This window comes from Lagopus leucura, unplaced genomic scaffold (assembly GCF_019238085.1).
Source record: "Lagopus leucura isolate 7727_CA_CO unplaced genomic scaffold, USGS_WTPT01 Super-Scaffold_73, whole genome shotgun sequence".
Classification (NCBI taxonomy): domain Eukaryota; kingdom Metazoa; phylum Chordata; class Aves; order Galliformes; family Phasianidae; genus Lagopus; species Lagopus leucura.
The window spans coordinates 54,819,869-54,834,742 of record NW_024962252.1 but is presented as its reverse complement, the minus strand read 5'-3'; the positions used below and the strand labels follow the sequence as shown (position 1 = coordinate 54,834,742).

General features: G+C 35.2%; 1 protein-coding gene across 1 annotated transcript in view; it reads left to right on the top strand.

Moving 5' to 3' along the window:
• ESR1 (estrogen receptor 1) overlaps positions 1 to 14,874 on the top strand; it is a 153,198-nt gene that overhangs the window by 83,243 nt on the left and 55,081 nt on the right. Inside the window, 1 exon segment of the mRNA XM_042889989.1 lies at positions 4,654 to 4,770. Coding sequence (XP_042745923.1) covers positions 4,654 to 4,770 — 117 coding nt within the window.

Genomic DNA, 14,874 nt, shown 5'->3' with positions numbered 1-14,874 from the left:
CTGCTATGTTAAAGGAAAATTACTCACAGCCTCAGGGTATTATTACTCACAGCCTTTTCAATAGGATCTCTTCAGAGACAGAATACATTTTCTGAGAGAGTCATAGACAAGCAATGGCTATCTTATTCCCGTAGTTTTTTAATGATATCTCTTGTATTTTTAGCTTCAGCTTATTTGAGCTAAAATGGGAAGAGAAGAAATTTCTCTAGAGAAAACTCCCACAGACAATATGGAGAGGCCAAGAAATAAAAACAACTGTGAATTACTCTTGTGCACTTAAAATCTAACAGTTGTTGGCCACAAGAAAATTAACATATCTCTGTTTCTATTCTAGGCATAACTTCAGATTATGTTTTCTCATGGGCCTACTGAAGAAGTTTAGGTAGTCTTACTTTATATTTGGTCCTTGATAATTAAATATACAGTCTGCAAGGAGATATAGTATACTTGCAGTACCACCTGTAAATGAAAATATTCATTTTATTAAAATATTATAACAGTCTTTAACATCAGTGCTCTGAGAAAATCTCTTCACTGACTTTAAACCAATTTCTCGTGCAAAATCAAACCTACTTATGGTTCTCTTTCATTCAGTGATACGTGAAGACAGCTCTGAAAGTAATGCCTCCTATTTTAGTATATTAGCCTACAATGTAGAGACAAATGTTGATGGCATAGCACTAGAGGTTGAACCTTCCTGCCAGTATTCCATTACATTTTGTTACCTTATGACAGATGACAGCAGAAGGGCAATCTGACAAAATGGTGTCTGATATGAAAGTGTGTATGAACCAAAGGTGTGTCAGTGAATTCCCCTACATGGAAAAATGGCACCCATTGGCATCATTGACACTTGCTGAACGTTTATGAAGTCCGAACAGTGGATATGGGCACAGTGAAGTGGTAGGTAGTGTGTTTCAGCAGTGGTGGCAGTGACAGTGGGTACCTCCACAGGTGTAGATATGTACAAGCATGGCATGCAGCCTCTTGCTTATTGCTGGCAAAAATGCATAGGTAATGGTGCTGAATATGTTGAAGAGTAGTGTTTTTTAGTTGAGAATTTCCTGCACCAAATAGTGTTATAGTGCTCTTTGTATCTGTTATAGTTTCCATGGAAAAAATAGCAAGTATTACTTTCAGAGCTTTAACCAACACACTTTGCTGGAACTACTAGATACATGTACACTGATACTTAAATGTTCTGCTGAATGTAGTAACATTTAACTTTAAAGAAATATCAAATGTTTTGTTGACTGAAACCCTCACAGATAAATCATCTTCCCACTCTGATTCGAGCACGCTTGTCTGTTGCATACACTGAGTGTATCATGAGAACGCTTAGACTGATAGTGATATGAGTCTCTGAATATAAATATTAAGTTTGACTCATAGTGACAAGAAAGACTCAGACTGCATATCCAACAAGAAACAGCCATGATTATGACAGGCCAAGTGAGGATAAGCTGAAATTTCCTAATTTCAACCATTATTTTCTCGTTAACATTTTACTTCCTCAACCTTGCTCCCTATTATATTGGTTGTTATCATATGGACCTACATCTTTTGACCTGTTCAGAAAGACCTTAGCATATAATAAATGCTGTAAAAATACTTAATTTTGCTATTATTTTAGAATGTGGAATATGCAAACTTTAAAAAAAAAACAATACCTCCAACCAGAAAAAAGCTCAATTCCTCCAACCTCTCCCTTAAAATCTTCCTTTGTGACTGATGACAGTGCAAGTCATACAAATGCGGGGATTAAGATGAGTAATATATGTAACAGAATGTAATTGAATTGCATAAGTTATGTTATTCAATATGTAAGACAATAAACTCACTGTCTTTAATCTTGTGCAGGGTATCTGATAATGTATTTTCAGAAAATCAACAAACCAATAAGAGCAGGGAGTCCAAGTGCTTCCCTTTATAAGTATCAGTGATCACTAAAGACATTTCTTCATTTCAGTATTCCTATGATACCAATGATTTTAATGGTCTAATTAGTATCTCCCGTAGACTGCATTATTCTTTTAGTACTGTTAAAAGAAAGTGTAGGGCAGCTGGACACCTGTTGTGTCTCACTGTCCTATTAATGACTCCAATCAGCAAGGAATCAGTTATAATAAGCTGAATTGTTCAGAATCTGCATTGCAAAGAGATGAGCTTTAAGGATAAAGGAGAAAATAGAAAAACTATAAAGACAGTACGCCTCAGATTTATTGCATTACTTTACTTAGAACTATAAGTAATCTTTGGGTTTTGCCTGTTCCACAGTTACATTCTTCTATCTTTTCCCATTCGTGCCACCCCATGTTGCACCATCCCAGTCTTGTCTGTTCCTTGCAGAGGAAACTTTCTTCTCTGATTCCAATGACTGAGCACTTGAAATCAGATGGTAACGCAAGGAAGTTGGAATTGTTCCTCTCTTACTCCCTGCCTGCCTTCCTTATCTTCCTCTTCTTCCCTGATTCATTTGATGATCATTTTTACTGTATGCTCTACTTATCTAACATTTCTTTCAAGTTGCTTTTTGTTTTCCTCCCACATTGTTCAAACTAATGAAAGACCCATTGGTTAAATGAAATTTTAAAATGTGAAACAGTATTAAATACAGTATCGTCTTCCTTGATGTACAGTTTGACGTCTAAGCAATGACATTAGCTATGGTACTGTATTGATTTCAGTAAGGACTGTAGCTTGATTACAGTTAGGATTGCTTTAGGTGCTATTCTACAAACAAAATACCATTTTTGAAAATTTGAAGTTGGAAAAAGGAAATATAGGTTCAAATCAAATTAGAACATTATCACCTGCATAAGAACTGTGAAAAAGAATGAGTTGAACCTTACAAAGATCAGCTGGTCCAGCAGAAGAGTTACAGAACATTTTTGTTTTGACCAAAGTGGGAACATATATCTACTTTTCTTATAGAGGGTTGTAAGATGATTTCAGTGCCTGGAGATATTCCATTTCTGAATTTACATTTTAGCTTTACTAGAAAGCAAATCAGATAACCAGTCAAAGCTTTTATTTCTTTGTAAAATATTAATTAATGATTTCAGCCTTTCTCTCACCTTGTTTAGAGCTCAGCTTATAAAACCAGGCAATTGGTTGAGGACAGGTGCCACAGCTTTTTTTGCTGCTGTTAAGTGTGACCTAATAAGCATGCATTTCCAAAAAAGACTTTTTTTTTCCTCCTTTTTCCCCTGTTTATATTGTATTTTTATGTGGTTGAAACTTTTCCTTCTTTCTTGATTTTTTTTTTTTCCTTCATATGAAATGTCTTGTAGTAGACATAGAACAGCCTGTATCATACTCAAGGAAATGAAAATCAAATGCTCTTTCATGCTGAGATTGAGTTGCATTTCTGTTCTCCCTCTTTACCTCAGTCCAGGAGAATATATATAAATATATACAGTTACTAAATAATAATTTTGTCTATTTGAGACAGTATATAGTCAGCTGTCTATAATAACAAGTTTACCATTCAGCTGCTTATTTTGATTGGATCCTATTTTTGTAGCATTAGAGAACAGATGTTCCTGGTGTAATCCGATAGTCATTTTTACCCTGTTTTCTAATTTGTATTCAAGGATAGATGATTTGATGAGACTAAGGCTGCTGTCAAACCTCTACCGTACTCTACCTCAAGCAAATCGCTTGACCTGAAAGAAAGAACAAACAGTTCTGCAGTAAAATTGTTTCGTTTTGTGCTGTACCTTAGTTGCATTTAGGTGAATACCAAGCACCAGTCTCCTTATCCTTGCTGAACTTTGCCTATGGCTGGAAAATAATTTGATAGCAGGCTTGAGAATATACTTGATACTTATTTTTAAAGGAAAAATGAAGGGAAGAGTTGGCATTTTATTATTATGATATTATTATGATAAGCTAAATTATCATTTATTATTATTAATAAATTATCATTTATTATGATAAGCAAATTATGATAAGCTAAAAACTTGTGTAGAAAGAATTGAGCCACAGAGCATAATAAAGGAGGAAATGGAGCTCTGAAAGACAAGGTGCTGGTATCAAACTTAGTTGCACCAGATTGGTAATAGAAGAATTTGTCATGAAAAAAATGGGTTTTTTTGCATGTATTAATTAGGGATTGGAGTTAGGGATTGATTTATCCCTGATGTACAATTACATTAATATTTTTTGCTTCTATTTTATTTGGTTTTTCTTTTCTAAACTGTCCCAAGTTGTGGTAAATGTCTGAAAAAGCTCTGCGGAGAGGTCCTTTTCATTCTATAAACTTATAACCATTTGGTGCTTCAGCAGCACAACGAACACACAGATCACATGAATTTCTCTTACTAAGAACAAGAAATTCAAGTTACTTATTCATATTTGTCTGTTCCCTTTTGTGGCTGTTTTGATTGTTAATTTTTAAAAATTATTCTATAGATGTTTTCATTTTTGTGATAATATTCTTAATATTTTGAAGTACCTGTATAAATGTGTGCTGTGAATTTTTAGCGTTATTAACATCTTTTAATAAGTAATGACAGCATTGTTCCTGAGATGTTAGGTGCTGTATGAAATGCTCAGTGAAACATATGATAAAATATTATAGGCAATTTGTTATGCCTGTTGTTTAAGATCATGTGTAACTTTGTCCTTATTTTCCCTCTGGTTTTACAGGGCACAATGACTACATGTGTCCTGCGACTAACCAGTGTACTATTGACAAGAACAGAAGAAAGAGTTGCCAGGCCTGCCGACTAAGAAAATGCTATGAAGTGGGAATGATGAAAGGTGGTATGTACACTGCAGTCAACAAATCCTCAGCATTGGTGTCTGCCTTCTTGTCTTTTAACTTCATTGGACAGATGATACAGTTCCTAAGCAGGAATATTTTTTTTTCCTGAGCTGAAGTATATTAAATCAAAGAACATTTAAATAAAAAATAAAAGCAGCTCAAATCCTATGTTTTTATTCTCAGCCAAATTTACATCAAAATTTGGACTTTGATGGACCTATTATTCTTCTGTTAATATTTTTAATACATGATTTTTTGGGTCTCTGTTTGTAGAAGCCAGATTGTGATGAAAGAAACTTAACTCAAGATTTTGTAGCATTTTGCAGTTCAGTGTGAAAAGCACTGGTAATCTCAGATCAGTCCATATTTGTTAAAAAACAGCAGCAATAACAAAGCAGAAACCTGTGAATATCCAATACTTATTCATTTAGTTCTTGAAAGGAAAGTTAGTTCCTTTATTCCAGTACTGTCCACATACTGTTGATGTGAACTAATTTTAACAAAACTGAAAGGCTCGCTTATTTAATGTAAAATGGACTAGATGCCAATTCATTGGAAGATAGGTAAGTAGTAAATGATGTCAGAGAAGAAGAATTATTCACTGAATGCCTCAGCTGAAGTGGCATACCAGTGAATTATTTTATACATATACTCAGTCATAAAGTTTTGGAGGCAAAATTAGAAATAACTAACAGTGCAGAATAATTACCATAGTGTGTTCCTAGATGGAAGAGTTCTTTTTTGTAACATATTTTTGGATCCATTGTGATACCTGCTTTTCTCCTCTGTGTTACAGTATTGCGTATTTCATAGAATCATTAAGGTTGGAAAAGACCTCTGAGATCATCTAGTTCAACTGTCCACCTACTTCCAATATTGCTTACCGTGTCCCCAAGTATTACATCTACCCTTTCCTCAAACACCTCCAGGGATGGTGACTCCACCGCCTACCTGGGCAGCCTTTTCCATTGCCTCACCACTCTTTTGGAGATAGTCTTAATATCCAATCTGAATCTCCCCTGGTGCAACTTGAGGCTGCTCCCTCTTGTCCTATCATTAATTATCTGGGAGAAGAGGCTGACCCCCAACTTCCCACAGTTTCCCTTGAGGAAGCTGTACAAGACAATAAGGTCTCCACTGAACCTCATTTTCCCCAGCCTAAACAATCCCAGTTCCCTCAGCTGCAATATTTGACAATTTGACAACTGACAATATTTGTCAAAAGCAGAGAGAAGTCAAGTCCTAAGAATCTATATTTCAGATGAATAGGAAATCATGAAAACATTTGCTCCAAATCAGAAGAAAACTTTATAATAGACCACTAAAAATTCAGATTGCTTTTATTAATGAGGAATTCACTGGCTTTATTGAAACCTATTTTAATGCAAAAAGTTTGCAAAGCAGTAAGCACTCAGAAGAGAAAGGAATAGAACACATTTTACGTGAGGAAGAAACTAATTGTTAAATTAGAGATTAGAGATTGATCCTTTTTTTTTTTTTCTGGCATACCTAATGTTTACTTATTCCATGATGAGCAGACCATATGGGAACAAGAGAAAGGAGTACCTCTTCATGTCTATAGTTCACAGATCACATAGCAGTTTCTAAATCCAGCGGTGTAGTTGGCTAAGACAGGTTTGGGAATCCTGGGAGAAAGATTAAAGGGGAAAAGGTAAAGGTGCTGCTGTCCTTTGATGTTGTATATGCATTTTTCTCAAATCAAGAATTAGAAGGGAGCTGAGACTGATTTTATTACTCTCTGTGTTGTGATGTAGGCATTTGGAAGATGTTTAATCCTTTTTTAAATTTTAATCCTTGATTGTAGCAATTTTTTTCCATAAAGTTGTGTATCTCTAGCTTTTTGTTTCTTTCTTAATATCTTGGTGATTACTTTTAATAGTCAAATTTATGCAATCAGTATGACAGCTACAGTTTGGAGAAATTAAGATTTCAGACGAATCAAACTAATATAAGAAAATGTAATGCATAAATTTACCACATAGCCTATTCCAGATAAATCATTAAAGTATGTTAAAATACATCATTGTTTTATGATGATTCTATTATGTCTTTCATTTGGCATGTCTCCATCCATTTATGCTTGTATGTTTTTAATTAATGAGCTACTCTACCAGTCTAATGTTTTTCCTGTCTGTTCTGTGAGATACGGATTGTAACATTTTTGACTGTTCTGTATATATTTGTTTTCAATCTCATAAAAAAGATTGCTGTTTTTTCAAAGTTTTCTTTCTGAAATAGCTGTTATGAAGTTTGTTTTTTACAGTGGTCAATTTAGTAAAGTATTATAGACTTCATTCTTTCCTTTTACAGTAATATAAGATTTCTTATCCAACAACAACAAAAAAAATAAACAACAAAACAAGCAAAGAGGTGAGATAAACATAAAAGCAAACAACTAAATTTGCATGTTGCAAACAAGGAGAGTAGATATATAATTTTTTCCTGCTCCTGTAGGACCACTGATAATTCACTGAAGTTCACCACTGGTTCATAAGTGAGAGTTTAAGAATATGAATTTTATGAAGACTGCAAAAAAAAATTCTTGAAATCCTTGTTACAGGTTACAAATTTGGCATACCTGCAGATGAAATATTCAAGACAGGTAAAGTTTTGCAGGATAAAGTAAAGCATTCAGAATTCTGCTGCAGGAGACAGAAATTCTTACCTCCAGATAGTTCTTGGTAATTGTCATATTCCTCTCACATGAAGATAAAAGTTAAGTGCTTATTTTTGGTATGCCATCTGGTTAACTTCTAAACTGTTAACTTTTAAATGTTTTTGTTGTTGTCTTGATTTGTTTTCCCAGGGGAGTTGTCTCAAGCTTTTATGTTGTGAAATATCTCTTGCAATTCTTTCTTTAAACATTTCTGAATTACAGAGTATTCCTAAAAAAAATTAGTTATCTTGATAGAATTTTTAAATTGAAATAATCCTGTTTTGTTTGTATGAAAGAATTTGTCTCGTTGAAAAGGAACAGTTGGATCGTGCATTTGAAAAAAAGAAATTGTAATATCTCACTTTTATATTTTCATCTACAAATGTTAGTTACATGATTTTTGCTATGATTTACAGCTTTTAGACACAGTTGAGTACTTCTGTAGCTTTTCTTTTCTTTGAATGAATCTCAATTCTCCTTCTTCTCTGAGATTTCTTCTTAGCTGAGATTTCTTACTAGGATGTGTGTTCATCTATTGTTTAACTTCTGAGCAATAGCCAATATTATTGAATAACAATAACTACAAGGAGAACTAGGCAAATTATTGTTTATTTTTTCCTGGTTAAACATAAGTTATTTAACTGTGGTTTCTGAGTTATTACTTCAAGAAAGTTACTTAATTAAATATAGTATTTAAGAAGTTAATGTATTCTCTTTTTATTAGAGTAGACACCATTGAAATATCTTTAGGCATTCTTTCAAAAAGTGGAGGCTTCAAGTGGCTCTTGAAGTCAACTGTAGGAACATTTATTTATGAGTTTGTGTGGAAAAATAATTTTTTCACCTGGCTTTTCTTTAGTCTTTCAAAAACTTCTTCCAGTACTGCAGAGCTTTTTTCCTTTCTATCCTCTATGTTTGTTTCTTTATGCATCAATTACTGTGTTGTTTGGAGATACAATTAGACTGATAGATTCTCTGTTGCAGTTAGCATCTGAGACAGGGATTATAGCTGCTAGATTTTATCCAAGCTTTTTCTGAACAAGGCTTTAAAATCACATGCTACGACTTAGACCATGCACTTTCATGTTTGTATGTGAGGATAAAATGTTCTCACAGAATTATCTCCTTATCATGTGCTTCTTCTGGTTGACAGCAAGAAGGAATAACGTTGCTTTTTTCTTATGATATTTATGAAGACTGCTTTTGTTCTGTTTTGTAGAGCTGTATGCTAGCTTAATATTTCACAGTGTGTGGGGTCCTGCAACCTACTCCCAGACTCCAAATGGAGTTCTTACAGTTGTTGCAGTCCTGAAGCTTCAACTGTGTATATGGTCCAGGTGATCTCTGCTCCAATATACATCTCCACTTCTCTGTTTAATAACTTGTCTTCAAATAGTTCCATTCTTGGAAATCAAAACCACTTTATTTTAATTTCTTTTTATTTTTATTTTTTAATAAAATAAGAAAAAATATTTCAATTAATCAATTAAATATTTTGTATACATTTTGATACATGGATCTGAATTTCTGGCTATAAGAATGCTACATTGTTCTGTTCATATTATATATGACCACATACTTAACATCAAGTATCCTGTTGAATCAGAGCAACTTGGTGCTAATGAAATCAAAATTAACCACTTTAAATACTGTATCCACAATGACAAATCAGTTATTTCCTTGGTAAGATATTCTTAGCCACTCTGAGACCCACATAATTTATCAGCTGTCTGATGTCTTTCCAATCTTGAGTCATATGAAATGTGGTGATTGAGGATTTTAGAGCTCATGTGCTAGATCCATCTGGTGATCATACGATCTGGGGTGTTTATTATCTTTGAATAGCCTGAATCCAATGTTGTAGAGAGAAGATTCTGAGTTTGGGAGTGTCATTTCTGAGAACTATGAAATTACTGTGTAGTTGAAACCTATGTACTGTACTACTCCTCCAAGACGTTATCTAGGAAGCTTTCAGAGATTGGTGTAGTGCAGCCCAGGGAAGAAAAGTTGGTTTGATGTACCAGTCTGCCATAACTACAAGCCAGATACTTGTAAAAAAACATTTACTTCTAGTCTCTGGAAAGAATAAACACATTCCTATTTTCAAGTTTTCTCTTACATTCTCTTGAACTTGTTACCTACCTCTAATGATACGGGAATTCAGTCTGGAGAAATTCAGAGTCACAGTAGTGTGTAAGATCAAAACAAATTTTTACAGAGAAAATAAAAAGCACTCAGCAAATTTACCTTCTGCTCAGAGAAGAACCTTACTCTTTTTTTTCTGTCTTTAAATGGAGAAAGCTATGCTTTCTTACTGAATACTATATTTGCTCATGTTAAAAGCCTTCCTCTCCCCCCAGTAGATAAATAAAACATATAGAAAAAGCTATAAAGTTAATAAAATCATTCTCAAGAGCAGAGGTAATCTATGTCTGATGCAACAACTGGAACGTTTCCAGGCTTTCTGGTTTTCTGTATAATTATCTTCTAATGAAATATTGTATCAAAAATAGAAATTAGTGAATGAAGGCAAATGGCTTAACAATGTGAAACTATTTTCGTTTGTCCAAAGAGAACCTTTTTGATTTTATTGGACATGCTGTTCTGTACTCAACCAAATAACTGCGTAGGTGGGGTCTGATAAATGTATGAGAAAATGTACATTTTTAATATATAGTTGATGGACTGCAACCATGTATTCAAGCAGCATTTGAGGAAAAGTTTTGTGAGTTTAGAATGGTCTCTTGGAAAAAAAGATGAAGTTAAAACCTGGCTTTTTAGTGAAACATGAACACTTTTGCAAATATGCTTTATCTTCTCGTTCCAAGCTAGAAGGAATACCAGGAGGGATCTTTGTCTGCTCAAAGCTGGCTAAACACTGCATTCAGACTAAATTGATTAAGATTTTTTCCAGCTAGGCCATGAAAATCTCCAAAGGCTGAGATTTTATGGCCCCATCTGACAACCTGTTTCATGCTTGTTTATACTCCATAGCTATCCACCAGCTACCCATTCACCAGTACCTGAGGTATTTTTCAGCCGAGCTGCGCTTAATCCTTTTGTCCTCCAGCTTATATTGGTAATGGGGATTGCTTTAACCCGTGTACCAGATCTTGCATTTGGATTTGTTGAACCTCATGATGTTCACCTGGGCTCACTGCTCAAGCCTGTCAAGATCCCTCTGAATGGCATCCTGTCCCTCTGGTGTGCTGACCTCACCCCACAGCTTGGTGTCATCAGCAAACTTGCTGAGGGTGCACTCAACCCCATTGTCTGTGTCACTGATGAAGATATTAAACAGTATTGGACCTGATATTGACCCTTTGGGGGCACTACTCATCAACCATGACTAATGTCTGGTTCTTCTAAAGGATTCACTGTGAACCCTGGAATGCTTGTAGATTCACTATAAAGACTACATAGCAATGAGGTTGCCGCCATTCTTATTCTAGCCAAAACTTACTATGATTTGTGCAGGAGTGTCAGCACTGGAGGTGATTCCGTTGAATGATGGATTAATTGAACTTCTGTTGCTTCTCTTGTGCATCTCCTCTAGCACTCTTTAAAATGTGCTATGAAGAAAAAATGCCAAAATACATGTTAGGAAGTAGCATGTCTTGCACCTTTATCTCTAATTAGCAGATCATTAGATCTCAAGCTGTGAATTATGAATAGTCATTAGAGATCATAAATTACATTTATTTGATTGCTATCAGCATTTCTGGTCACCAGGTCTCCAAAAGCTTTACATGAAGACCAGTTTTATGATCTTATGATTGTATGACCACTTCTATGATTATAGCTGATGGGACACTGGGGCAATGTGACCCTTAAAGTGACTTGATCACTGAGCAAGGTCAAGCTGGAACAGTCTCTGAGCAACCTGATCTAGCTATAGATGTCTCTGTTCAATGAAGGGGAGTTGGACCTTTAAGGGTTCCTGAACTGAAATGATTCTGTGAGCAAACTGGTGGAGCACTGGGCTCTGTTACTCCCCACTGCTGCCTCTCTCTCCCTATCTCTCTATTTTAACAGTGGCAGCATTGATTGTAGAGAAAAAGTTATTTTCTGTAAATGATTGAGAACCATTTTTGAAACAAACAAACAAACAAAAAAACAACAAAATTCTGTGATAGAATCATAAAATATCCTGAGTTGTAAGGTACCCATAAGGATCACCAAGTCCGTTGATTTTTATTTTTGATTATCTAACCTAAGCCATCAAAGCTTGATTTGATATTTTGGTAACCAGTCATTATGCCAGTTGTTTTTTTTTTTTTTTTTGGTTTTTTTTTTTTTTTTTTTTTTCATGTACTAGATGATGTGCTATCATCTGATATTACCCTTGTCCAACAGAATTTAATGACAAAACAGAGGAGCTACATTCAGGTCCAATACTTTGTGAAGTAATCAAACAAGGAAGTGTCCTGAATTGGTGAAGGCCCTTTAAAATCTTGGTGTCAGTGAACTGTCATGACAGTAGGAGGAAAAACAAATATCGAGGTACACCAGATTCTGCTTAGCTCACAAAAATTAAAGAGCCTGTCCAAGCCTATTCTCAGAGCAATATTTGCCTACCAATGTAGATTGGCAAAAAACTATTGCTTTGGAAGAATACAATGTTCAGTGACTAGGTCCAATTACAGCTTGATGATGGAGTTGCAATAGTTCAGTTTCTTTAAATGAATGAAATCATCACACTCAAAAACTATATATTAAACAAATAAATGAATGGCTTAATTATAAACATGATATCCAAAATAATTTGTATTGTTTCCAGTGTTAGCAACTGGAAAGACATGTCATTTGTCAATTTTCTGCTAATTTAATCAGACACTGCCATTCTCCTCCTCTTACTATTTTTGTGTCTGTCAGCCTGTTGATCAGGCCCTGTAAAAATTTGTCTGATGAGAAATATTAATACTCCATGGCATTTATCAACAATGATTTTAACTTCCATACCACCATCTTGTGGTACTTTACTGAAAAATTTTGCATAATCTAAATTCTAATTGAATTTAGGATCAGTTATATTCAGTAACACTTTAGAGATATCTCGGATTCTGCAATAAAACTTGTGCAGTTTTATGGAAAAAAATTCCATGTCAATGCTTTTAGTTATTAAATAGCAAGCGTATAACCAATTATCAATAATGTCAGTAGAGTTTTTTAACTGTTTTGCTTCTGGCCCCTTCCCTCACTATACTGGAAAAGCCAAGGATATAGGCCTGCCAAAGCTGACAGGCTCAGGAGATAGGATGGATGACACAGGGACAAAAACTAGGGGCGAAACTACTACTGCAGAACCTTAAAGTCTGCTATAGTTTATACAACACATATATGTTGAATTGCTATAATATGACAGCACTAAAGTATCACCACTAGGCATTTTCTTGTGGATATTATTCTCTTATGGATATGGTAATATCTAATTAGAGGCTTTTAGGAAATTATCGAAGTCCTCAGCACATACACCACTGCCACTGTTGTAAATGGTACATGGAGTACAATGATTAGAGACCAAGAGCTTCAGAGTTCCTAAAAAGATCTGATGGCATTTTTCAAAAGGCAGACTATTAAATGTTGGTTTGTTTCAGTTAAGAAAAAAAAAAGAAAAAAAAAATTCTTAAGGATCAAAAAGAAAAATAAAAAATACATTAGTTCTTCTCTTACCATATTTTGTTATTGTAAGAGGCAGAGGCAGTTCTACCAGGGGAGCATGTACTTAAGAATCTCCAGCAAAGTTAAATAATCTTTCAAAATATGTAGTTCTTGTCTCATGTCAAATTTGCAGAATTTGAAAATGCTATCAGGGCTTGTGGTTACAAATTTCACACAGGGAACTATATTTCATACCACATTGGAATTGTTCAAAGTACTTGATGGATTGACTACTTACTGAGTGGATAAGGAATTGACTCAATGGTCTCTTCTGAAGAGTTGTGGTCAACAATCTGCGTCCACCAGTGACAAGTCGTGACACTTTGTTAATAGTAGTACCAGCACTATTTATCATCTTTATCCTCAACATGAACAGTGGGGTGCTGGACACGCTCAGCAAGTTTGTAAATGACAAATCTTGGGAAGTCCAGGAAGGTCAAGCCTGTTTTTGTGCTTAGGACTGCCCTGACTGATGTACTGCACATCACATCATCATGCTGTACACATCATGCACAGCAACAACACATCATCAGTAGGGTAAAACTAACCTGTCTCACGACGGTCTAGCACATCAGTCAGGGCAGTCCTAAGCACAAAACCAGGCTGAGCAATGAGTAAATAGAGAGCAGTCCTGGGGAGAAAGACTTGGGGGTGTTGATGAATGAAAAACTAAACATGAGCTGTCAGTGTGCACTTGCAGCCCAGAAAGCCAACTCTGTCCTTGGCTGCATTAAAGAAGTGTGGCCAGTGAGTCAAAGAAAGTAATTCTCTTTAACTCCGCTCTTGTGAGATCCCACCTAGGTTCCTGCATTTGGCTCTGAGGCCCCCAGTGTAAGAACATGGACCTGTTGAAGTGAATCTAGAGAATAAGGAAGATGATCAGAGGGCTGGGGCACCTCTTTTATGAAGGAAGGTTAGGGAGCTGGGGTTGTTCAGCGTGGAGAGGGTTCTGAAAGAACTCATGAGAGGCTTTGCATTATCTAGTGGGGGCCTTCAAGAAGTCTGTAGAATGACTCTTTATTGGGGAGTATAGCCATAGAACAAAGTGTACTGGTTTTAAACTAAAAGAGAGTAGATTTAGATTAGACATAACTATGAAATTCTTCACTGTGAGCATAAAAAGGCACAAGAGCAGATTACTCAGAGAAGGTATGAATGTCCCATTGCCAGAAGTGTTCAAGGCCAGGCTTTAGGGGGCTTTGAGCTGTGTGATCTAGCAGGAGATGTTTCTGCTCATTGCAGCTGTGGTCAGAACTGGGTGATCTTTAAGGTCCCTTCTAAATTAAACCATTCTATGATTGTATGAATTCTGTGATTTGAAGCAATTGCAAACCCACCTGTATTTTCAGCACAATTTACATTTCTGTTTGATATCCTAAAATAAATGGTTAGGAAATAAACAGTAGGATAATTATATGAATCAAATTCAAAAGAAGAAATTTTTCAAACCTGTAAAATTTGAATTTGGAAAATGATGTTATTTTCCTGAGACCAAACAATGTTTCTGCTGAGAGAACCAAGTGGAAAAACAAAACAAAAGTAACCCCCTAAATATCAAAGCTTTAAAAAATCTCTTTGGAAAGACCATAATTCTGAGATATGTTACATCATTAGGACCTAGACTGCAATCATAGCTAAAGCAAGTCTCCATCCTTTATAAATTTATCGAGACTGTAACTATATTCCTGACATCTGCTTATGTACAGCAGCTTTAGAGGAGCTTCTTTAAGGCCTTAAAGAAACATTAAAAAAATAATGACTTCAT